General features: G+C 36.5%; 1 protein-coding gene across 3 annotated transcripts in view; it reads right to left on the reverse strand.

Annotated features, from left to right (window-relative positions):
• Positions 1-25,842, reverse strand: part of Magi3 (membrane associated guanylate kinase, WW and PDZ domain containing 3) — a 220,974-nt gene that overhangs the window by 80,740 nt on the left and 114,392 nt on the right. For all 3 annotated transcript variants that reach the window (XM_076933049.1, XM_034499901.2, XM_034499902.2), the window contains exons 2-3: positions 20,966-21,082; positions 464-583 (exon numbers count right to left, since the gene is read on the reverse strand). In XM_076933049.1, coding sequence (XP_076789164.1) covers positions 464-583; positions 20,966-21,082 — 237 coding nt within the window. The remainder of the gene's footprint in view (positions 1-463; positions 584-20,965; positions 21,083-25,842) is intronic.

Genomic DNA, 25,842 nt, shown 5'->3' on the forward strand with positions numbered 1-25,842 from the left:
ACGTAAACTTGCCAGTTTAATTTTTAGTTTATTGTTCACAATGAACTTTTTAATGTGATATAATGCTTTTGGTTATTGTCTAATTCCATCTAATTGGTAAATTGGGAATTTTCTAATCAAAAGAAAATCACGTTTTCAAATAATGATTTAAGATTCATTTTTATTTTATGCATGCAGTTATTTTGCCTCATGTATATCTGTGTACCATGTGTGGACTGCCCACAGAGGCCTGAAGAGGACACTGGATCCCTGCAACTGGAGTTTAAGACCATTGCTACCTGTCATGTAGATACTGGAAATCAAAAGCAAGGCTTCTGGAGGAGCAGCCAGTGTTCTTAACTGTTAAACCATCTCCCTAGTCCTCCCAAATAATTCTTTTTTTTAAAAAATTGTATTTACTGATGAAATTCTCTCTGAAATTATTCTGGTTATCTGGAGGTAGATTTAGTATTTGGGGACATACCATCATACGTTCCACTTTCTAACAATGCTCCGCTTTCTTCCAGCGCCTTGAATTGTTCAACAGAAATGAAATTATAGTCCACCCCTGGGACTTCCCCATCCCTGGGGGCCCTGGTAGTGCCTAAGGAGAAAAGAAAAAAATAATTGTAAAATACTTTTTAAAATGCAAATACTCAGAGTGCTATAAAGTTCAGTCTAAGAAGGCAACATGGAAAACAAGAGTTATTTAATACATTGTATCTGATGTATTAAAGTATCATAATAACTATAGGAGAAAATATACTTGAATAAAATAGTAATAAAATTCAAATCTATAAAAACCCTATAGTAAGTTTACTGCTAATAAAGACTTAATTTCCTGGCATACAGTTTTTTTTTTTAAAGATTTTATTTTAAAACTTAAGTTGTGTATGTAAGTGTGTGTGTGTGTGTGTGTGTGTGTGTGTGTGTGTGTGTGTGAGAGAGAGAGAGAGAGAGAGAGAGAGAGAGTGAGCGAGCATGTACATGTGACTATGAGTGCAGGTGCCCACAGAGGCCAAAGGAGGGGTTGGACCCCTGGAGCTAGAGTTACAGGTAGTTGTGAGCTGCCTACTATGGGTGCTAGAAATCAAACTTGGGTATTCTGCAAGACCAATACCTGCTCTTAACCTCTAAACCATTTCTCCAGAACCAAAATAATTATTTTTAAGTCCCAATATCGTTACTTAACTCCAAGAAGAAAAAATAAATTCACCAGGAATAGACTTCATCACCCTTCCCAATGTATCAGGGCATAAATGGCAGATTAGATTTATTTATGGCATATATATATATATATATATATATATATATATGGTGGGGAGAAATGGGGCTTCACTATATATCTCCATGGCTGGCTATGTAGACCAGGCTAGCCTCAAACTTACTTTTTTTTTTTTTATAATCACCAAAACATGAAGAAATGATCCACAAACATGAAAAAAATGACCCACATAGATGATAATGATGATAATGCTAATGATGATAATAAAAATAATAGGCTGAGAAAATTAATGGCTACATAAACATTTTGTACAGTGATTTACTGAATATAGCATTTTTGTTTTAGAGCCTAGAGAATACAAATGTTATAAAATATAGCTTCTTCTTTAAGTATAATATTTATTTTCATTACCAAAAATTTTGTTTCTCATATGCTGAACTAAGATTCCTTCAGTCAACGGCTTTTTTGATTGATATTAAGTAGAAAGTTGCTAGGAAGTTGAATAAAAATTAAAATTTTCTATGAAAGTAGAAATTCCGTGTCTACAAATACCTGCAACTCTTTTCATTAAGAGATGGAACTGCTCCCTTCAGCCTAACTTTAAAAATAAATAATTTAGTGGTAAACATGCTGTGCAGGTTTAGAAATCTATATTTCCATCTTCCATCCTTCTAGAATGTTCTTGTTACTATGCAAGGAACACCATCTAGACCCTTGAGTAATTATAGCCCCAGCCAACAAACACACCAAGCCCCCAGACATAAGGGTGGAGACGTCCTGCTTCTCCCTTTTCAGCTAAGCTGTCACTGACTTTGCTACACAAGTGATCCCAGCTAACTCCAGACAACTCGCAAAAGCCATGCCAAATAGCACACAGTGGCTATTTTAACCCACAGAATTTTAAAGCAATTTGTTATGTAGCAAAGCCTAACAGGATGTGCAAGTGAGCTCTACTGTAAAATATAATGACTATATAAAATTCAATTCTTAAGCAAATCATACTGTGCATAATACCATAACAGCAGCACCAACCAAAGGGGCAGGAAGAACTTACTTTTAGTCTGGAATTATTATAACCTATGGTCTGATTTAGAACAGGCATTTAACTTATCTGGGATGCCTTATCTTTCTACAAAGTGGTACTGGACAAGACAGTACTCATGGTCCTTCCTACTAATAGGCATGGATGTTATATGATTCCAAAACATACATTGCTAAGACTTAGGAAGTGGCTTTAGTGCTAATTCTCACCACAAATTACTATAAACTCTGGCTTCTTCCCATAAAGATAAAAAAAAGAACAACCATTTTTGCTCTGACCCCTTTGCCTTTATTAGCTCAAAAAGTGTCTTTAGTTTCTTGATATTCTCTCTATATTTTACGGTACAAGTTACATAATATGTTTTTTCTTTTTTCAAAGAAAGGAGGTCTTGTTTCCTCAGCTTCTGCCTCTTCCTCCTCCACACATTAGAATCCTATCTTTGCCCCAATCACTCAATAAGAAATTTTCTATGTTCAAAGTTAATCTCTACTTTGTTAACTCAATCTTTATAAAACTGCAAGCATTTAATACATATCATTTATCATATCGTGGTGACCACTAACCATAAAATTATTTCATTACTACTTAGTTAACTGTTATTTTGCTACTGTTTTGAATCATAATGTAAATCTTGAATATACAGGATTATCTGATATGTGACCCCTTTCGGGTCATGACCCACAGGTTGAAAACCATTTTCTTAAGAGTGTAACTTCTGGTAAGCTGAAAATACTCCAGGGGAAGACCATACATCCAAGAATATTTGGGCAGCACAAATTGATCTTGATGGGAGGAAAAAGACACAAAATTAGGTGAGCAGAGAAAGGACTAAATATGATCAAAACATGGTGTACAAAACTTTTCAGTGGGGGAAGTTATTTAGGCCAAGTGAGATGGCTTAGTGGATAAAAGCACTCCCTACTCAAGCCTGATGACTTAAGTTTGATCCCCAAACTTCAAGGTGGATGAAGAGAACCACTTCCAAAAGCCCTTCTCTGATTTCTACATGCACACTTAGAGAAAACACACACCTTTCCAATAACAACAACAACACAAGAACAAGAAATAAACAAAAATCCATGGAATTTAGTTATAGTCTCCAAACTAATATAATTCTTGTGAGACTTAATTGGTTGTCATGTGCCAGGTATGCTGTTTCCTCCTGCCTTTAATCAGGAGACAAGGGAGGCAGAGACAATAGGATTCAGAGCCCAAGGCCAACCTGGCAACATAGTGACACTATTTCAAAAATAAAAAGCAGGTTAGTTACTGTCAACATAGATTAACATAAAAAAGGAAATCTGGCATTCGAAATAGTGTTTGGGTTTGGTGACTGTATATGGGATGGATCCTCAAGTGGGGCAGTCTCTGGATGGCCTTTCCTTCCTTCTCTGCTCCACACTTTGTCTCCTTATTTCCTCCTGTGACTATTTCGTTCCCCCTTCTAAGAAGGACTTAACACCCACACTTTGGTCTTCTTTCTTCTTGAGCTTCATGTGGTCTGTGAGTTCTATCTTGGGTATTCTGAACTTTGGGACTAATACCCACTTATCAGTGAGTGCATGCCATGTGTGTTCTTTTGTGATTGGGTTACCTCACTCAGGAAGATATTTTCTAGTTTCATTCATTTGCCTGTGAACTTCATGAAGTCATTTTTTTTAATAGTTAAGTAGTACTCCATTGTGTAAATGTAACATATTTTTTTGTATCCATCCCTCTGTTGAAGGACATCTGGGTTCTTTCCAGCTTCTGGCTATTATAAATAAGGCTGCTATGAACATAGTGGACCATGTGTCCTTGTTATATGTTGGAGCATCTTTTGGGTTTATGCCCAGGAGAGGTATAGCTGGGTCTTCAGGTAATACTATGTCCAATTTTTCCGAGGAACCACTAGATTGATTGTACCAGTTCGCAATCCCACCGCAATAGAGGAGTGTTCCTCTTTCTCCACACCCTTGCCAACATCTGCTGTCACCTGAGTTTTTGATCTTAGCCATTCTGACTAATGTGAGGTGGAATCTCAGAGTTGTTTTGATTTACTTCCCTGACGACTAAGAATGTTGAACATTTCTTGGAGCCTGATATAGCTGTCTCCTGAGAGGCTCTGCTAGGACCTGACAAATACAAAGGCGGATGCTTGCAGCCAACCATTGGACTGAGCATGGGGGTCCCCAGTGGAGGAGTTAGAGAAAGAACTGAAGGAGCTGAAGGGGTTTGCAACCCCATTGGGAGAACAATAATATCAACCAACCAGACCCCCCCAGAGCTCCCAGGGACTAAACCACCAACTAAAGAGTACACATGGAGGGACCCATGGCTCCAGCCTCATATGTAGCAGAGGATGGCCTTGTTGGGCATCAGTGAGATGAGAGACCCTTGTTCCTGTGAAGGCTTGATGCCCCAGTGTAGGAGAATGCCAGGGTGGGGAGGTGGGAGTGGTCAGGTGGGTGGTGGAACACCCTCATAGAAAGCAAGGGGAGGGAGGATGGGATAGGGGGTATCTGGAGGGGAAACCTGGAAAGGGGATAACATTTGAAATGTAAATAAAAAAATATCCAATAAAAGAAAAAATGAAATCTGATTAACTTCTCTCAGTTTTTGGCACATGTTTGCTCAAACTTGACACAAGCTAGAGTCATCAGAGAGGAAAGAGCCTCAGGAGAGGAAATGTCTCCATGAGATCCAGCTGAAGGCATTTTCTCACTTTGTAATCACTGGGGTAGGGCCCAGGCCATTGTGGGTGGTGCCATTCCCGGGCTGGTGGTCCTGGGTTCTATAAGAAAGCAGGCCGAGAAAGCCAGGAGAAGCAAGTCAGTAAGCAGCATCCTCCATGGCCTCTGCATCAGCTTTTAACTCCAGGATCCTGCCCTGACTTCCTTCAGTGATGAACAGCAAATAGGGAAGTATAAGCGGAATAAACCTTTTCCTCAACTTGCTTTTTGGTCATGGTATAATAGAAACCCTAACTAAGACACTTTCCCTTCTGCTATGAAGCTCTTACCAAAAGCCAAGAAAATGCTAACACCATATTCTTGAACTTTCAGATTCATGAGTCAAACCCTACTCCCCCCAAACCCAATCCCTTTTTCTTTATAAACTACCCAGTCTCAGTAATTTCTTACAGCAACAGAAAATAAACTATGCCACTAGCTATATAGATTTCCTGTTATAAAGTAGCTATCTTTTTAAAAATTAATTTGTAGGTCTTTAGGTTCTTGATACTATAATAAATTATCAAATCTAATCCACCAGGAGTCTGTACAATTCACCATCATTTCATCTCTAATAATGATTTAAAAATTTAAAAGTCTATTTGTGCCCCAGTTGTAATTATTTTAAAACATGAAATAATTGTCTTAATAATGATGAAGTTTTATAGTCCCTTTTCTAGAATATGTATTACATATGAAACATTTCTATGAAGTTTGATTTTTCTAAAGGTACTTTCTTCTGTACAGTGTCCAGTAGACATTGGAGAGAAACTAGAGCCAGAGATATCCTTTCAAAATCTATTATAATCCTGCAAACAAAACACAGAATAGTTCTAATAAAAATATTACTGCAGTTGAAAAGAAATGCTAAAATACTAATAAAAAGTACTAGAGAAAGGAAGAAGCTATTTTTAAAAAAATGATGAGGTAAGTCATGTGATATATAACTCTAAGACTAAGCATTATGATCAAACAGAGAACAGAGGCCACACTGAAGTAAATGGCACTGTTGTTTCTAATCGATCCCTCAGGTACAGCACTCAGCTGTGCTCATTTGTTCTGATTTCCTGTTTCTATTTCATGATAAGACACTAAGCTTGTGAAAAATGACATAAGAACTAAGACAACCTGTTATGTTGCTATCATGCACACTTACCAATCGTATCTGAGATAATCTGCATTCGAGAAATAAATACCCAAACAGGCATTATCTCCTCTACCTCTGATTTGTTATTTTTTTTTCTGTGGGGAGTACTCACATGTATGATGCACATGTCTGTGTGAATATGTGTGGGCATGTGTGTGCAAGTGCAATGCCTGTATGTATACCCAAAGGCCAAATGTCAACATAATGTGTCCTGCCTTATTGCTTCTGCCTGTTCAGAGGCAGCAAGGTCTCTCCCTGAACCTGGGCTTGAGTTTTCTCAGCGAGGCTGGAAGCCAGCAAGGCCGGGTCATCCTCCTCCTCCTCACCCCAATCTGTGCTGCAGTTAGATATCTCAGAATACCTGGCTTATTACATAGGTGCTGGGATCCAATTCCAGTCCTCATGGTTTGGCAGCATGTTCTCTGAGTGGATAAGCCATGTGTAGCCTTAGACAGTACTGCAGCAAAGTCAGACTCATACTAGTTCCTAAGTAAAAGGAAGCAGATGTGTGGAGAGGAAGGAAACATGAAGGAAAGAGCAGTCTTGTTTCCTATTTATTCCGATACCCACTTTTTTTTTTTATTAAAAAGCCAGTTATCAGTCACAACAATTCTGTAGAAATGAGTATTTGCCACCAGAATTTCTATTACATCCTATTATAATGCTACAATTATTCTATTTTCACAATAAACTGATAAACAGCATACCAAATTTATGTTATTTTCTAGTAATAACTTTCCCTTATAACTTCTAGAATCAGATACACAAAAGAAGGCACAGCTCAAAATTCAGGAACCAGATATTTCTATTGGCTTGGCAAGATGGCACACCAGGTAAAGTGCATTTATCCTGAGTCTGATCCCAGGACCTACCTGGTAGAGAGAACTGAGTCTCTCACATTGTCCTCTGACCTTTACTCTCTCCCTTACAAGTAAATGATTAAGTGTAATAAAAAAAAAAAAGGCAGTTTCCATCAATTTATTCAGATCTTTTTAGTCTTACCCCATAAAGAAATCTTAAACTTGCTTAGGTTAATTTCTAGGTGGCTCATTCTTTTTCTTTAGGGACAAGATTTCACTGTATAGCTCTGGCTGTTCTGAAACTTGGAGTGATCCTCATGTTTCATCCTCCTAAATGCTAGGATTAAAGTCATGTGTCACCATGCTACTTTGGGGAGTAGGTGTTGGCCTTACATAAACATGTCAGACAATCATTCTACCACTGACCTATATCCCCAACCAAATACTTAGCAAGCTTTTTATTTTCAAATTACTGATGGCATGAAATAGTACAAAAATTGAAGTTTGGTCAATTTATTGGCATATTAACTTACCTACAATGAAATGTACTAATTCTAATAGTACAATTGCTGTGTTTTAAAAAAAAAAAAAAAAAAAAAAAAGCCCCAAGTTTTCCTAGGTCCTTCTATGGTCTCATTTCTATGGCAGCAACTGGCCTACTGACAGTATAGTTTTGCTTTTAATAAAATCTCCTGTGCATAGAATAATAGGTTAACTTGACTATAGTAATTGTTTGCATCTGGCCTCTTTTAGTCTGGAACAAGGCTTAGGATTCATCCATGTTCAATTTCTTCTTATGTATGGCATTATGTCATTCATTGGGAGATAAAAAAAAAAAAAGGTCCTTTTAATTCTTTTCCAAGGAGAATGACTTCTACTTCTTTTTGTTGTTTAATTATTCTGGCTAGAATTCTAAGTACTGAGTTGAACAATATTGCAGCAAGTAAACTTCCCTCGCATGTTGCCTCATGTCATAGAAAAAACTTAATGCTGAGTATGTTGTTAACTGTGGGCTTTTTCAGATTCATTCTGTTATACTGAGGTAGTTTCCTTTCCTTATATTCCTAATAATGTGATGAGTATGGTATTTTTTAATCAGAATAGAATATTAAATTTTGTAAGATACTTTTTCTGTATTAACTGAGATGTTTCTGTACATTTATTGGTTCATAGGTCAAACTATATATTGCAGGCATAAATCCCACCTATTCATTACATATTAGCATTTTAACTGAATTGGGTTCACTAATATTTTAAGATTGGGGGTCAATATTTATAATGGGTTTAGGCTTTTTGTTGAAAAGTACTATTTCAATTTCCCCAACAGTTATAAGTCTCCTCAAATTTTTTGATGTTTTATGACTCAGTCCTGGCAGGGTTTTGTTTCTAGCCACTTACCAACTTCCTCTAGTTACTACCTGCCTAGTGTATAAAGTCATTCCTTTACTGTCATAACCCTCACAGCAGTTGGCATGTCTCCACTTCCTGATTTCAGACACTAAAGTTTGCTCTGGCAACTGTTCATATTTCAAAATCTTGGCTTTACTCATTTCTTCTATGGCCTTTCTATTTTGTATTTCATCATCTCTGCTCTTATCATCACTAGCCCTTCCTTTTTGTTGACTTCAGGTTTGGCTCTTCCCTGCTGCTGTTCCTTCAAGTACAAAGTTTAGAATTCTCAGGTGACTGGTTTCCCTCTTAGCTTTCATCACATCCTGTAAGCTTTAGTATGTTGTATCTTCATTTTTACTGGTGCCAGATATGTTCTCAATTCCACTGTAATTCCTATTTTCAGCCACTTTTTATTTAAAGGTGCACTGTTTTAATTTCCACATATCTGTGGATTTTTTTTTTTTTTTTTTGGCATTTCTTCTGTTATTAGTTCATTTCACTATGGTCAGAAGAGACACTTCATATATTTAAATTTTTTAAGTTTGTTAAAGAGACTGTGTGTGTGGCCTGAGAATGTTTGAGGATGTGTATGCTGCTACTGTTGTGCAGAGAGCTCTGTATTTAACTGCTAGCTCCATTTGGTCTATTAAAGTTCTATGTTTTAGGCTGGGCAGTGGTGCATGCCTTTGATCCTAGCACTTGGGAGGGAGAGGCAGGCAGATCTCTGTGGGTTTTAGGCCAGCCTGTTCTACATAATAGAGTTCTATGACAGCTAGATAGAAGACCATTTTTCAAAAAATTCGTTTTCTTTCTTCCTTTCTTCCTTTCTTTTTCTTTCTTCCTTTCTTTCTTCCTTCCCTCCTTCCCTCCTTCCTCTCTCTCTCTCTCTCTCTCTCTCTCTCTCTCTCTCTCTCTCTCTTTCTTTCTTTCTTAATTTCTTTTGGCTTATGAGTAGAATACCTATATAAAGAGATACCAATACATGATGATCTACTTACCACTGATGGGCACTGGGGCTATTTCACAACTTTGGCTATTATAACTAAAGAAGCCAAGAACTTATAAGTCTTTACATAGATATATTTACATTTATATTGGGCTAAGCCTAAAAATGAAAGTGCTGAATCATATGGTGAATAGCATATTTAACTTTATTATTAAATGTATATTTAATTTTACATGTAAATACCAAATTATTTTTCTAAGATGAACCATTCTATATTCCCACAAACATATATGGACCATAGCTGGTTTATTAATATAAATCTTGACATGTAGAAATTCCTTTTTTAAGGTTACCAGTGAAATTTCCTAAATCCTAAAAAATAAATTAAGTTGATAATGAATATGGGATAAATTACATTATAATTCTGTAAGAGTCTTAACAATTTGATGTCATATTTATTGGTTTTTAAAGAAACTGACATCAGCTGAAAGTAAGAGTGGACAATACTGAAAGCAAGTATCAACTGTTCAAGCTGGGATTCTTAGACAACAGGACAGAAGTGTGTGTGAAATCAATTAGGGATTACTGGCAGTTATCCCTACAAATGTGTTTGCAAGTCCCTGTCTGCTAATGGTGGGTCTTTCTTACAGAAGCAACATCAATATGATCATATGCATAACTATGCTTCATAAAAATTCTATGGGTGCCATTTCAAGAAATAGCAGGTTTTGAAAACTACGTTCTTAAATTGGCAGTTTCAACACAGGACTCCATGTAATGCTATTAACCTTGTTGAGGGATCTGAAGGTTACTTATTTTAACACCACCCAGTAATATCCCCTGGCATTTTCCACTATAAGTATTTGCTATAATACTTCATAAATCCTTCATAAACACTGCAGCAGAGAAAATGCAAAAGAAGCAGTAGATATTGTGGAGTACTACTATATAATAATTTGAAATTTTAAAGTAAAAGCATTAGGTATTTCACGGTAAAGCCAAACTCAAAAGAAACAGACAAAATATTTTCATCATAAAAATGTTATAATATAATCTAATATCCAAAGTAAAGACATTTTTAAACAGTCTTTTAACAAGCTGAGAATGTCACTACAAAATCAAAGAAACAATTCATCTGGAATATTTGTTAAGACCAAAGATTATCAGATAATACAATGGATGCTTAGTATGTCTTACACTTGCATTTTAGGAGGGAAAATTTCATAGTTTATGTCATTATCAAATCTACAGAATGTTTTTTGAAATAAGGTCTTGTTCTACAGCCCAAACTCACTTGAACGCGCGGCATTCCCTTGCTTTAGCATCAAGTTCTGGGATTACAGATGTGAGACACACACATGGTTTAAATTAGTTACTTGGCACTTATATTGTAGTAATATTCCATTTTAAAACACATTTCCTCTATTAAGTGTCTGTAATGGGTAGAGATCATTTAAAAGTCATTAGAATCTTGTTAATTCATAATAATAAAATATTAGACCAAAGCATACTAGTTTCTTCCTGGAGCACAGGCTTCCCTGGGCAACACTCCATCCCACATCACAATGCTTTTAACTATCATTACTGTTAACATCAACCAAGTGAAGCAGCCATCTGGGCTCCTGAAGTACTGGACTCATTTGGCATTTTGTCATAGTCAGTCAACCACAGGTGATACCATGATTAAACTGTACTTCCTCAGTTTGTCATGAGCTGTATGTCTCTCACTCCTCACCACAAAGAACTGAGCACTGGTTCTAGATCAAAAATACAATCAAAACTTCCCTCAAGATCCCTTCTTAGAGAGTCTGTCTTCTGAGACCATTATCATTACCAATTCTTTGACAGTCAAGATCCAGAAAAGAGAAAGAAAAAGTAACATGATAGTTTGAACAGGGAAAGCTTAAAGAACTATTAACAGTATTTACAGAGAATTTACTGAGATTTAACAAGAATTCTAAGTAGAGCTAAAAGATAACTCTAAAAAAAACACCAACTTATACCCAAGGAAGAATATGCAAGTAGCAACAGCCTGCCATGGAAGATCACTCTCCAAAGCCTCTATTTCAGATCTCATTCAAACAGGTGTGGTTAACAATCTATGAGTAAACAATTTTGCTGGGTTGTTTGGTGACAGTGTTGGTTCAGTGGGTCAAGGCTGGAAGTGGGTCAGAAGAGTCTAGAGTACTAACCTGACTCACCAGCAAGCTGCCCATGGGAGTGGTAGTGGGTAAAGGGTTAATAGAAAAGCAACTAGAGCCAGGCGGTGGTGGTGTACGCCTTTAATCCCAGCAGAGGCAGAGGCAGAGGCAGAGGCAGGTGGATTTCTGAGTTCCAGGACAGCCTGGTCTACAGAGTGAGTTCCAGGACAGCCAGGGCTACACAGAGAAACCCTGTCTTGAAAAACAAAACAAAAACAAAAACAAACAAACAAACAAAAAAGCAACTAGAACACTTGTTGAACTTGTACCACAATGTAACAATTGGTAGATATACCAGGAGAACTCAGGAAGCTACTAATGAGGGTGCTGCTGTTTATGCTGACAAGTGCCTCACTGGTATCACTGAAATTCCACGGAGAAGCTGACTGCTTAGGTACTGCTGAAATTAACTGGGTATCTTTTTTGCAAAACAAGAGCAAAAAGACAAAAAACCAAGCTGAAACCAAAGGAAGAAACCTGTTCTTTTTCCAGAATCCTTCCTGTGCCCTTTAGTGACAAAGCTTAGCACTGTACTGGAGGGTAGAAGAACAATGTCCCAATATTACAGATAGGCAAATATTACTTTGGCATGGGGAAGCAATGAGCAATAAACTGATTTTCTACGACACTCTCATGTTAATGGGAGTTAAATTTTAGTATAAGAAGCTCTACATATATAAAAAATATCATTTCTCCTCTATTTTGTCATAATTCATTTTTAAGTTACATACTAACCCTGCATTTCTGTAACAAGCCCAATTAAAACACATCCTTTTATATATGGTTACATCTTGATTTGCTGAAATATTACTAAATGTTTTGAATCAATGTTCATGAAATTTGGGGTCTACTATTGTTTTATTTTAATGTTTGTCTGCTTTTGTTCAGTTATATATAATAATGTTCAGGCAACAGAATGAACTGGGAATTGCCCCCGCTTCTTATTTTATTATTAGCTTACTTTACATTATGAGTGCTTTACCTGCATGCATTTATCTGTACACCATATCCATGCCCTACTGCCCACAGAAGTCAGAGGTGATTGTATTAAAAGGAACTGGAGTTATGGACAGTTGTGAGCTGCCTCCTAGGCACTGGGAATCAAACCTGGATCCTCTGAAGTATATGTAGCCAGTAAGCACTGTTCAAAATCCCTCTTCTATTTTCCAGGAAATTTATGGAATTGATTTTTTTCTTTTCTTAATTTTTTTTGGGAAATTTACCAACTATCTGAGACTGAAGTTTTCTTTATAATAAAGTTACAAACTATAAGTTTTTTTAAAAAAAGTTTTTGGGTTATATGTATCTTTTAGAATGAGCACTGGTAGTTTTAGTATTCTGAAGAATTTGTTCATTTCATACAATTTGCAGAATTTATTTCAGTATAAAATTGCTCAGAATGTTTTTTAATATTCACCCCACACTAGAGGGTTCTTACTGATGCCATCACTTCTTCGTCCTTATACTAATTTCTCTCTCTCTCTTTCCAAAGTGCTCTGGTTATATTTTAAGGTCACCAATCAAACTGACGTAAAAAAAAAAAAAGAAAAATTGACGTTTGTTTTTCTTTATTTTCTACTTCACTAAGTTTTGCTTTTACTTCTATTTGTTTCCTAGCTAGTTTTCCTTTATGCTATTCTTTTTCTTTCCATTCTTAAGACAAATGTTTGTATCACTTGAGAACTTTGTTACTGATACAAATATTTAGTATTATGTTTCCATCCAAATGGTGCTCTAGCTATCCTAAAATTTTTGATTCAATGTGTTTGGGACATTACTGCTATGTTTGGTTTATTTCTTTGGTGATTTTTTTTGATGTACGAGTTATGTCTATTACTTAATTTCCAAATATCGAGATTTTCTAGATTTCATTTTGTCAGTAATTTCTAATTTTATTTCCACTATAGTCAGGTAATATATTTTACATGATGTAAACATTCTTACTTCACTGAGTCTCCTTTTGTGGTACAGACACCATAGTTTTAACATTTCATGCCCACTAGAAAAGAATGTGCACTGTACTATTGCTGGGCAGCGTGTTCTAATGAATAGTAATTACTCATGATAATAGAGTGCTGTGGTTTTTTTATATTAATCAATTAATTTACATTCCAAATGTTGCTCCCCCTTCCTGGTCCCTCCTCCAAAGTTCTTCACTTCATTCCCCCTCCTCTTTGCTTCTGGGAGGGTGCTCCCCCACCCCTTACCTACTCCCACCTCACCCCACTAGCATCCCCCTTCCCTGGGGCATCACGTTTCTACAGGATTAAGCACATCTTTTCCCACTGAGGCTAGACAAGGCAGTCCTCTACTACATATATAACAGGGGCCATGGACCAGCCCATTTTGGTCGACGGTTGGTGGGTTAGTTTCTGGAGCTCTAAGGGGTCTGGGTTAGTTAATACTGTTGTTTTTCCTACGGGGTTGCAATCCCCTTCAGCTCCTTCAATCCTTCCCCTAACTCTTCCATATAGGTCTCAGTTCAATGGTTGGCTATAAGTATCTGAATCTGTCTCAGTCAGCTGCTGGTAGAGCCTCTCAGAAGAGGACAGCTATGCTAGGCTCCTGTCTTCAAGCACAGCATGGCATCAGTAATAGATAGTTATCAGGGTTTGGGGCCTATACATGAGATGGACCCCAAGTTGGGCCAGTCTTTGGATGGTCTTTCCTTCAGTGTCTGCTCCATTTTTGTCCCTTTAGACAGGAACAATTCTGGGTCAAAACTTTTGGAGAAGGGTGGGTGGCCCCTGCCACAAATGGGGGGCCATGTCTATCTATTGGAGGTGGTCTCTTTAAGTTCCATCTCCCTACTATTGGGCATTTCAGCTAAGGTCATCCCCATTGGGTCCTGGGAGCCTCTAACATCCTTAGTGTCTGGGAATGTCTAGAGATTTCCCCTGTCCCCCACCCCACATTGCTGTATATTTCTACTTATTCTCCTGGCTCCCTGAGATTCTCTTGTCTCCCCCATATCTGATCTTGGCCACCTTTTCCCCTAACATTCCCCTCTCTCACCTGGATCCCTCTCTCCCTCTGCTTCCCATGATTATTTTGTTCCCCTCCTAAGTGGGATTGAAGTATCAACACTTGAGCCTTCCTTCTTGATAAGTTTCATATGGTCTGTAAATTGTATCATGGGTATTCTGAACTCTTTGGCTAATATCCACTTATCAGTGAGTACATATACCATGCATCTCCTTTTGGGTCTAAGTTACCTCACTCAGAATGATATTTTCTAGTTCCATCCATTTGCCTGCAAAATTCATGATGTCATTGTTTTTAATAGCTGAGTAGTACTCCATTGTGTAGATTAGCCACACTTTCTGTATCCATCATTCAGTTGCAAGACATCTGGGTTGTTTCTACCTTCTGGCCATTACAAATAAAGCTGCTATAAATATAGTGGAGGTCATGTCCTTGTGATATGGTGGAGCATCTTTGGGTATATTTCCAGGAGTGATATTGTTGGGTCTTCAGGTAGAACTAGTTTCAATTTTCTAAGAAACCACCAGGTTGATTTCCAGAGTGGTTGTGCCAATTTGCAATCCCACCAGCAATAATAAGAGTATTCCTCTTTCTCCACATCCTTGCCAGCATCTGCTGTCACTTGAGTTTTTGATCTTAGCCATTCTGATTGGTATAAGGTTGAATCTCAGTGTTTTGATTTGCATTTCCTTGATGACTTAGGATGTTGAACATTTAAGTGCTTCTCAGCTATTCGAGATTCCTTAGTTGAGAGTTCTCTGTTTAGCTCTGTATCCTATTTATTAATTGGGTTATTTAATTTTCTGGAGTCTAACTTCTTGAGTTCTTTGTATATTTTGGATATTAGCCCTCTATCAGATGTAGAGTTAGTGAAGATCTTTTCCCAATCTGTAGGTTGTCATTTTGTCTTATTGACAGTGTCCTTTGCCTTACAAAAGCTCTTTAGTTTTATGAGGTCCCATTTGTCAATTCTTAATCTTAGAGCCTGAGCCATTGGTGATCTGTTCAGGATATTTTCCCATGTGCCAATGTGTTCAAGAATATTTCCCACTTTCTCTTCTATTAGAATCAGTGTATCTGGTTTTATGTGGAGGTTCTTGATCCACTGGGACTTGAGCTTTATACAAGGATGTAAATATGGATCAATTTGCATTCTTCTTCATGGCAACCACCAGTCAGACCAGCACCATTTATTGAAGATGCTTTCTTTTTTTCCACTGTATGGTTTTGGCTTCTTTGTCAAAGATCAAATGTCCACAGGTTTGTGGGTTTATTTCTGTTTTCAATTCTATTCCATTGATTGATCTGTCTGTCTCTGTACCAGAAATTAGGGAAACAGAACCCTTCACAATAGTCACAAGTAATATAAAATATACTGGTGTAACTAACCAAGCAAGTGAAAGATCTGTATGACAAGAACTTCATTCAAGTCCCTGAAGAAAGAAATCGAAGACCTCAGAAGATGAAAAGATCTCCATGCTCATAGATCAGTAGGATTAATATAATAAAAATGGCCATCTTACCAAAAGCAATCTATAGATTCAATGCAATCCCCATTAAAATTCCAACTCATTTCTTCACAGGCATGGGAAAAACAATTTTCACCTTCATATGGAATAACAACAACAACAACAACAAAACCCAGGATAGCAAAAACAATTCTCAACAATATAAAGAACTTCTGGGGGAATCATCAACCCTGACCTCAAGCTGTACTAAGTGATAAAAACAGCACGGAGTGCTGTTCTTGTTTTCTATTTTTTTTTTTTTTTTTTTTACTTTTTTTCAAATTTAATTTTTAAATAATTAAAAGAGGATATAAAGTACTAAACTATGGTTTCTATCATATCACTTCCAATTGCAAATTTCCTTTACTATTTCTTATAATAATTCTGCTACTGAAAAATTCCTTCACTTTTTTTTTCTGAGAAAAAAAACCAACAACTTTTGAAAGCTATTTCTGTTACATATAGAAATATATGTTGATTATTTTTTCTTCTTATCACATAAAAGATTTCAATTATTAGACTCCAGCTTGTGCTATTCCATGTGATAAATCTGTAGCAATCTTTGCTCCCTTGAATACAATGTAACTTCTTTATCTCTATCTGCCATTTACATTTTGGACTTTGGTTTTGAGCAGTTAGATTATGATGTGCCTCAGTATGATCTCTATCAAATTTCTTCTCCTTGGGGTCTGTGAGCCTCTTAAATGTGAAAGTTTCATTTTCATGAAATTTAGCCAGAATTCAGCTAATTTTAAAAGTGTTTTTCCTGCTTTCCCCACCTTAGCTTAATATGGTTCTTTATGTATATAAATAGAGCATCTGCTACTTATACCTTGTCCAGCCTTGTTGTTTCTGAGGTAAATTGACTGGCTGTTAGTCAATCATGGCCGAAGCCCTGACTCCTTTCAGGTTTTCTCTTTTAGCTTCTTTCTTCTCTGTTTTAGTTCAATTAGTTTATAGTGCTATATGTTCACACTCACTGATCTTTACTTCTGCATTCTGGAATCTGCTTTTATATCTATCCAGTAAGTTTTAAGTTTTACTTCCTTTTGCTGTTACATTTTCTCTTCACCATGTTCATTCTATGGTTTAATCTTTGAATATTTTTTAAAACTCTAAAATTCCCTGTGTGGTAGTATGTATCATGTATCATTTCTATATCTCTCCTATCAGCTGACCGGTATTTTGAAAACTCTAGAATATATTTTCCTATTGTTTTCATGTCTAGTGATTTTTCTTATATTTTAGACATGAATATTGTAATATGTGGTGTCTCCTTTTGGTTGAAACATAAAAAACAATCTCTCTTTCTGGAAGAGAAGTTACATGCATATTCCCTGATCCTTTGAGGCCTTGCTTAATTTAACTTTGTTCAAGTGGGGTCTCTCTGCTCAGAGTGCTTAGAATTCAAATGTCTCCAAGCCCTGAGTAACCATTGGGAATGGTTAACCCTATAGTTTCCAAAGAGTTCTTCAGAGATATAGACTTCTTCAATCTATATTTCTATTCTCTCTGCTCAGGGCCTGCCATATTCTTCCCTGCTCTCCTTGATGCTGTAGTATAGAAAATGTCTTATAGCACAGTCTCTTCATCTCTTAGGGACTATGGTGCTGTTGTACTATAGTCCAGCATCTCCCACAGGAGTGCCTGTGTGCTCACACACCGTGCCTGTCTGTTCATACACCATGCATCTACCCGCCTACACCTCTCTCTTCTAGTGATCTCAGACTTTAGTCAGTAAATTTCTCTTTATGGCTTCTGTGTAATTCTGGTATGTCTGTATAATGTTTTAAGCATTTATATGCTTTCTAGCACAACCAAATATTTAGACTCATTTCCCTTTTATTGTCTCAGACCTGTTATTAGAATTTTCTCCACATAGATCTGGAATCTTTTAGTAAGAATGGTATTAAAGACCAGATGTGACCATTCTGTTTGCTAAATGCTACTAATGTATCATTGTTTCCAGGTTCAGGAAGGAATTTTTAGGCATTTCAGTTTGTAAGCAAGCTAAGAAGTCCTATTAAGCTCTGAAAGGCTGCAACTTCTTGCATTCTATGAACTAAAACTATTTAGATTGTAGCTTCTTTCTAGGACAAAATATCACACTATGAAGAAATGCAAACCCAAGATAATAAAGCAAACTAAAAGGCAAGAAATGAGAAGTGGCAGAGGATGACAGTAAGGAAGACAGTCTTGGAAGTACATCTTTATTTTTGCATAAGGTACTTTTATCAAGGGAAGAGGGAACTCGACATCTATGAAACTTAAAAGTATTATCCTGAAAAGTCCAAGACAGAGTTAGAATTAGAAAAGATAATTAGCTTTATAGTCTCCTTTGTAACTAGTGTCTATGAACTGAGTGCATTCCTTCCTCATCCCTAACATTTAGCCTTTCTGTTCTCTTGTGGGTTTGGTAGTGGATAAGTACATTAAAACATATTCCAACAGTGAAAGTTTAAATATAGTTTTGGAGCTACATAGCTTCAATTCCAAATGGCTATTCAAACTGTATAGAAGTTCACTGAAACGTATAGACTTTGGGTCTGGTTAATTTTAGTGAAAGATTTGTTTTTCAAGTTTTTTATAATACTCTTTTTTAAGTAGAAAGAACAGGAAAAGATAATATTAGATGATGAGGAAAGATGGAATGCAATCAAAAGAACACCTGCATCCTAATGGAGGATGGAAAGCCAACTGTTTTTACAGTTTCAACTCTGTTGTGTTTTTTCCTGTGTGGTGGATCACTGAATAAAGGTGTAGTTGAGTGGAAGTGTAAGACCCTAAGCAAAGCTCCATGGTTGCAGGATGGCCATCCTAACTGAATATTAGTTATTGACACACATCAAGTTAGGGACTGGGCAAGTGTTCTTTGAGTGGCTACATTAATCTGACTATGATTTTTTTATTTATGAGTTGTTTCAGTAAAGTGATGTCATAAAATAAATAAAATGCTATCCTGCATTGTTCATCAGACATAATGCTAAGTTACTTAAGAGGTAATAAAAGTCAGATTGCTATAAAAATCTTTTAAAGCAAGGTGCTTGCTACCATTAACATAGTTGAAGAAAGAAAATAAGACCCCAAATTTAATACCTACCCAAATGAACAACGTATAACAGCTATAAACTGCTAAAAACTTCTCTTGGAAAATCTAGCATAGAACAATCATAATTACAGGAGAAGAGGAGGAGGATAAGGAAGAGAAAGAAAAAAAGAAAGAAGAAAGAAAAAGGGAGGAGGAGGAGAAAGAGGAGAAGAAAACATGGGGATTGGTGGTCAGTCAAGGTTCTAAATTCTGTCACTTCACTATTTCTACGTAATGCTTTGTTGGGAGAGATGAAGGGAAGTTGAGGAGAAGGAAAAATAATCTAAGCAGGGTAGAAATCTAGGTATAGAACTGTAATTTTGAAACCACAATGAGGAATCTTTGGTGAGAGACTGGTCATTATGTTAGAGTAAACAAAAGAAAGGCAACCAAGAACTTCAAAAAGAAAGGTAGGATCAAAAAGAATCCACACATAAATTGATAAGGAAAACTGTGGTGTCTGAATGAGAATGGTCCCATAGGTCCCTATATTTCAGGGCTTGGTGTCCAGGTGGTGGAACTTTTAGAAAGAATTGAGAGGTGTGGTCTTGTTGGACCAAATCATAGGGAGTAGATTTGGGGTTTCATATAAATACTGCGCTGACTGTGCCGCTGGAGCTCTCGCTGCTGGAGCTCCTGGTTTGGGGTTTCAAAAACCCAGGTTATTCAGATAATGCTCTTGCGCTCTCCCTTTCCCCCTCCCCCACTAATTTGTGGATAAATATAAGCTATTAGCTACTGCTCCAGCGCCATGCCTGTCTGTCAGCTGCCCTGCTCCCTCTATGATGGTCACAGACTAACTCTAAAATAGCAAGTAACCCCCAATGAAAAGTTTTCTTGCATAAGTTGCCTTGATCATGTCTCCTCACAGCAAAAAAAAAAAAAAAAAAAAAAAAAAAAAAGTAACTAAGACAAAAAGAATGCTTTTACATGTGTTGATTTGTTTACTTTTTATTCTTCCCCAGCCCATTCTAACTAAAACCAAAACTCAGTATGTATGACTTCTCATTACATGTTAAAAACAAACAACAACAACCTACCAGTACATCAATATCCAGATTCCGTACTAAGATCTATAACTAAATAAAAATTCAAAATAGATTACACACAGAAGGAAATATTTGCTTCCTTTCCTCACTGAGAAAGGGGTAGATTTTTTAGCCAGTAATGTTTTAATTACTTGGTTTTTGTGCATAAGGCATAGGCTTTCAAATTTTATTTTCTGGAATAAAATCTAGTTAAGAACAGGTAAACAGGAACTGTAGCAATAACTCAGCAGTTAAGAGCATTGGCTGCCCTCCCTTGGATCCAAGTTTGAGCCCCAGCTCAAATGGCCAGTTGACAACCATCTGTAATGCTACTCCCAAGAGATCTGATGCCCTCTTCTGGCCTCAGAGGTCACTGCATGCATGTGATGCTCAGACATACATGCAGGAAAAACATTCATGCATACAAAATAATAGGAAATTAAACATTTTTTACAGAACAGGTAAGTACATATTTTTAAATTGTGGTCCTCACTTTGTTGGAAGTACAATATGGAGTCTTCAATTTTTTTCTACTTAAAACTGAACACATACAGGCTTCAGGAGAATTTTCTTCATATTCAATTTTTGTTTCATTCTTGTCTCTAACATAGTCTTCACAATTTCATACAAAATACATTTTTTATATTTAGTAAGTGTGTGCATGTGCCTCTATGCATGAGTACATGAGTGTGTGTGTGCGTGTCTCTCTCTGTGTGTGTGTGTGTGTGTGTGTGTGTGTGGTAGTCGGAAGACAGCTTGTGGTAATTGATTCTCTAGTTCTACCAGGTGGGTTTGGAAAATCATACTCAGACATGGCAGCAAGTACTTTTATCCATTGCTCAAATCTTTTAACATTTCACTAAATTATTTCTAGATGCTTAAGTCTCATTTCTCTATGCCATCATGTACTTACATGGGATGGTTCTCAAATAGAGATTATCTCTGATGACTTGCTGTAGTTTGTGGTCAATTGATCCTTTCTGAAACTGAAGGCTCAGGTAGTGTCTCAAATCTTTATTTATGACTTTGCCTACAAAAAAAGAAAACAAAAAATATAACTATGAGATATTTGTTTAAATATATAAAAATAGTAATCAAGTATCTTTAAATCATCTGGCTAATAACAGGACATGGAAATCAGTATTTGACCTACAAGAAGGTAAGCAATACCAAATTATTATAAGTAATTATTATAAGTATTATAATTAAAAGAAATGACTGCAGTATAATTTGGGTATAATTTTATGAGACAGGAGAACATATAGATCAGAGAATATAGTGAACATTCAAAGTAATCTCATGGCTTTAAATACCATTATATCCTAAAACCTCCAAATTCAGATCATATGTTCATTCATCTCTAAGCTATCTTTATTTAACTCCCATCTCACTCGTATACATTGCAGATGACATATCTGGAGATTTCAGATAAGCATTTCAAATATCAGACAGACAAAACAAAACTTTTCCACCATCTACACCAGTTTTCTCTCTCGTAGAACACAGCACCACCACAGCTGGAAGAACAATCCTAAGTCTTAAAGCCATCCCTGATTTCACTCCACCTCTGTCTTCCAGGCCTATCTATTAGCAATGTTTGTCAGCTTCTAAATCATATACCATTTTCAAAGGCATCTTAATCTAATCTACTACTATCATTTCTCATCTGGAAACACCCTTCTAATCAGTTTCCCTATATTTATTGTGTCTCCTTTCTTCCCACCCTTCACTCAGTCACCAGACTGAGGTGTACAACAGATTAGGTCAGTGTTGGTATGTGTAAAATGTCCCCATTCTCATGACTTTCTATTGCACTTGAAATAAAATCCAAAATCTTGTTCAGGATGCGGTAGGTCCCACATGTTCCAGCTTTAGCAATCTCTAATACTAATTAATTCTTCACTCCTGCTCGTTGACAAAAAACCAAAGAAACAAACAAACAAACCACAACCTAGCAGAACACTCAGTCTACTTGTTGATTCCTAAACACAATGTGAATAAGTAAGACAGCCAAATGTTTTGTTATTTCTTTGGAAATCAGAAATAGGACCAGCAAACAGAAGGTTGCAGAAATCCCAAAGCTATAATTTTTAACAAACACTTAAGTTTAAATGAAAAAGCAGTGCAAACATTGTTCATTAGACAAGACTGTAGATAATTAGAAAGATCAAGGCTCAGACAAACAGATTATCTCAATGCATAAGAAATGACTAGCTGACTACATTGAGTTTTATTTGGAACAACATATTCACATTGTTTTATAACAAAAGCTTACTACTGATCAGTTTATCCTTTTATCTACTATTCCATAACACTGCATCTCTAGTCTTTTTTGTTCTTTTCTATTACATATAAATACACAGAACCTACATGGCAACATAACCAGGAAATCAACTTGTTTCTAAAGTTCAGAAATAACATTTAGCCCATAGTAATAAACACAAACCAAAACAATTCCCTTGTCTTAACAAAAATAGACATGGAGGAAGGGGAAGAAACACTGTGATGACAAAAAGCAACCCTGAAGACATTTGCAATGATGGACACAGAACAACCCCTATCTTACAGTATGTTTTGTCCAAGCACCTAGGATCCCACTAACCAACCCCAATTCAAAATCATATTGTCTTACTTTTTATTTATAATCCAGCAGGTGCTCACTGCTGAGTAAGTGAAAAAACCTAATATATAATCAATATTGCTCAATACTCACTGAACACAAATCAACCTCATAATGAGTTGATTAAGTATTTTTACAATTTGGTAAGGGGAGTCTCGAGTTCTTTGTAAATATTAGACAGAAGCTTTGGAGGATTGTAACTACATGGCTGAAACTTTCAGATACTCGAATAGGCTTTTTGAATGAACAGAAATGTATCTACTTCTTTTTCATTTATAACAATAACATAGGTGCCAAAATCCAAAACTTGACTCACCGACATATCTTCTGGGAAAGATTTAGTTTTAGTAAAAGAAAATACAGGTATAACTAAAAAAGATAATTTGAGTCAACGCTACCTTTTCTTAAACTCAAAACTTTTAAGATATGACATAATTTAGAGATAACTATAAAATGCTTAAAACCTAGGTTAGATTTTAAGTTATAAAAATAACGTCTTTAAGCTTAGAGATAATTAAAAGATAAAGCCACAATAAAGTTCAAAATCACAAATTATCTTGCATGATGGATTTCTTAAGGGAAAATGAAGTTAACCCAACTCCTATTTTAAGGGCCTTTGATGTGTTTAAAAACCAGTTAACACAGAAAAGGCTAAATTTAAAGAGTAATGTCCATAATTATCAGAACTGGAATCACACTAGGTTTTTACTCCTACTGGGATGGGCAGTCACAAAGAAAAGGATGAAAGACAACTGCATTCAAAACTGCATTTCAAAATTGGCATTTTAAGCCGGGCGGTGGTGGCACACGGCTTTAATCCCAGCACTTGGGAGTCAGAGGCAGGCAGATTTCTAAGTTTGAGGCCAGCCTGGTCTACAGAGTGAGTTCCAGGACAGCCAGGGCTATACAGAGAAACCCAGTCTTAAAAAACAAACAAACAAAATCAAAAACAAAACAAAAAAATTGACATTTTAAATAAAAAGTGCAACTAGAGGCTGAGGGTGGAGTTCTTGCTTAGCACCACTAAAACTGAAAATAATATCTGCAACTATTTTTAGTAACTCTAAGTTTTTGTTATTTTATTTGTTTGAGTGCTTTGTCTGCATGTATGTATGAATGTATGTGCACCACATCTGTCCTGGAGTTGGAAGAGGCAAGAAGAAGGTCTCAGATCTCCTGAAACTAGAGTTATGGATGGTTTCGAGCCACCATGTGGGTGTTGGGAACCAAACCAGGGTACTCTGCAAAGACAGTAAATGCTTTTAACTGATGAGCCAAGTCTCCAGTCCCTCCATCAATGCTTCTTGACAATCAAGACAATATACTGTAAGCACCAGTGAATTATATATAATGAAAATTTAATAAAACTGAGTTGACATTATTTAAGATTAACAACTGATAATAAAGTATTCTAAATATAGCATTCATCATGGACTTTCCTGTCTTCAGAAACTAAAGAACTTGCTAAAGAATGAAGCATATGTTTTTTCTATATGTTTCAGAGAATTAAAAAATCTTAAATAGAAATTTTACTAATGATTATCAGAAGGCCAACAAATATAGTAATTCACAAGGACACTGTTGTCCTACAGAGATGGCTCAGCAGTTAGGAGCACTTGTTGCTCTTGCAGATCACCCACATGGTGGCTCACAGCTGCCTGCAATTCCAGTTCCTAAGCCCTCTTATGACTTCTATAGGTACTGTATGATCCTGGTGTATAATATGTAATGCAGGCAAAACACTCATACAAATGAAATTAGATAAATCTAAAAATAAAAAGACACTGAGTACATCTATATATGATTAGTCTCTCTCCCCCTCTTTCTCCTTCTCTCTCTCTCCCCCCTCCACTGCCCTCCCCTTCCCTCTCTCTCTCTCATGTTAGTTCACAGAACCTTGACATCTCAAGGGCATGAAAACATCTACCTGAGGCTAAAATAAATGTTATTAAACAAATACAAACAAAAGAGTCTTTATAATGTGAACATTCTTACCTAGCCAGTCTACGCTTTAAAAATTATTGCTCTTTGAAGTATATTCTTTGCTTTAGTTTTATAAATAGTGAAACTGGTTTATAAAATTTAAAAATATATATACACCAGACAAATAGTTTGGCTAGATGAATGTCCGTAACTAGTGTTTCAATTGTATGAAAATATCCAGGCAGTCAAGTGTGGATATACAACTCCTTAGTCAGGAATTCACAGCTACAAATCCACAGTTACTGAATATATGCAAACTCTGATTCACCACCAGTTCTCACTGAGAAATCAGTGAATAAAGCAACTGGCTATTATTTGGATTAACCCTGAGTCCTGTTGACATGGGTTCAGCATGCAATCAACTGTAAATCAATCTACCCACACTTCATCATCTTTGTGACAAGGACAGTGAGGAGGCTTTGTTGACTGCTTGCTAAAGTCAAGATACAACATGTCTTACTATTTCTTAATCCAGAAGCAATTATAAGACTGGGAGTAGGGGGAGAGCAAAAATGAGGTCAGTTTGGCATGTCTTGCTTCTTAGAAATCCATATTTATTCAAGGTGATATGCCTGCCATTCTTTTCTAAATACTTGGAATTTGTTTTAAAATAACCTCTTCAACTTTTGTGACAGTTTAGGTTATAACAAGGCAATAGACTTGTGTTTTCAGTCTATGAAACATTTCTCTCTTTCTAGTCTCCCAGTTCTTCTTACATTCTCCTCCATGAAGTGTGTGTTGGGAGCAGGGGGATTAACATAATTCTGAGCTCATGTCTGAGCCTCTTCAACTCCAGAAGCCAATTCATTTAAGTCTTTTTAATAGTTCAGGCTGGCTCCAATCTGCTATGAAGTAGAGTGTTGGGAGCCGACTTTAGTAGAAAGCGGCTAGATCAACTTTGCAGCCATCTGGAACCATATACCCTGATGAAAGACTTGGTTGTCAAAAGCCTATAACAGCTGAAGCACACTCTGATAAATATATTGTTTATCCCACATAGCTTGTTTTGCTGTTTAGTGACCTCAGCTGTATGGTGCACGTGGTAAAATGTTTTCACCTGTGTTCTCCTGCTTGTGTATATAAATACCTCAGAATTCCCTTCAATAGGAGAGACTTGAGAAAATAGAAGAGACTGAATCACACCCTGTCTTGTCTCCATTCTTCGTATCTCTTGCCCCAAGAGCCAC

The sequence above is a fragment of the Arvicanthis niloticus genome, chromosome 4 (assembly GCF_011762505.2).
Source record: "Arvicanthis niloticus isolate mArvNil1 chromosome 4, mArvNil1.pat.X, whole genome shotgun sequence".
Classification (NCBI taxonomy): Eukaryota; Metazoa; Chordata; class Mammalia; order Rodentia; family Muridae; genus Arvicanthis; species Arvicanthis niloticus.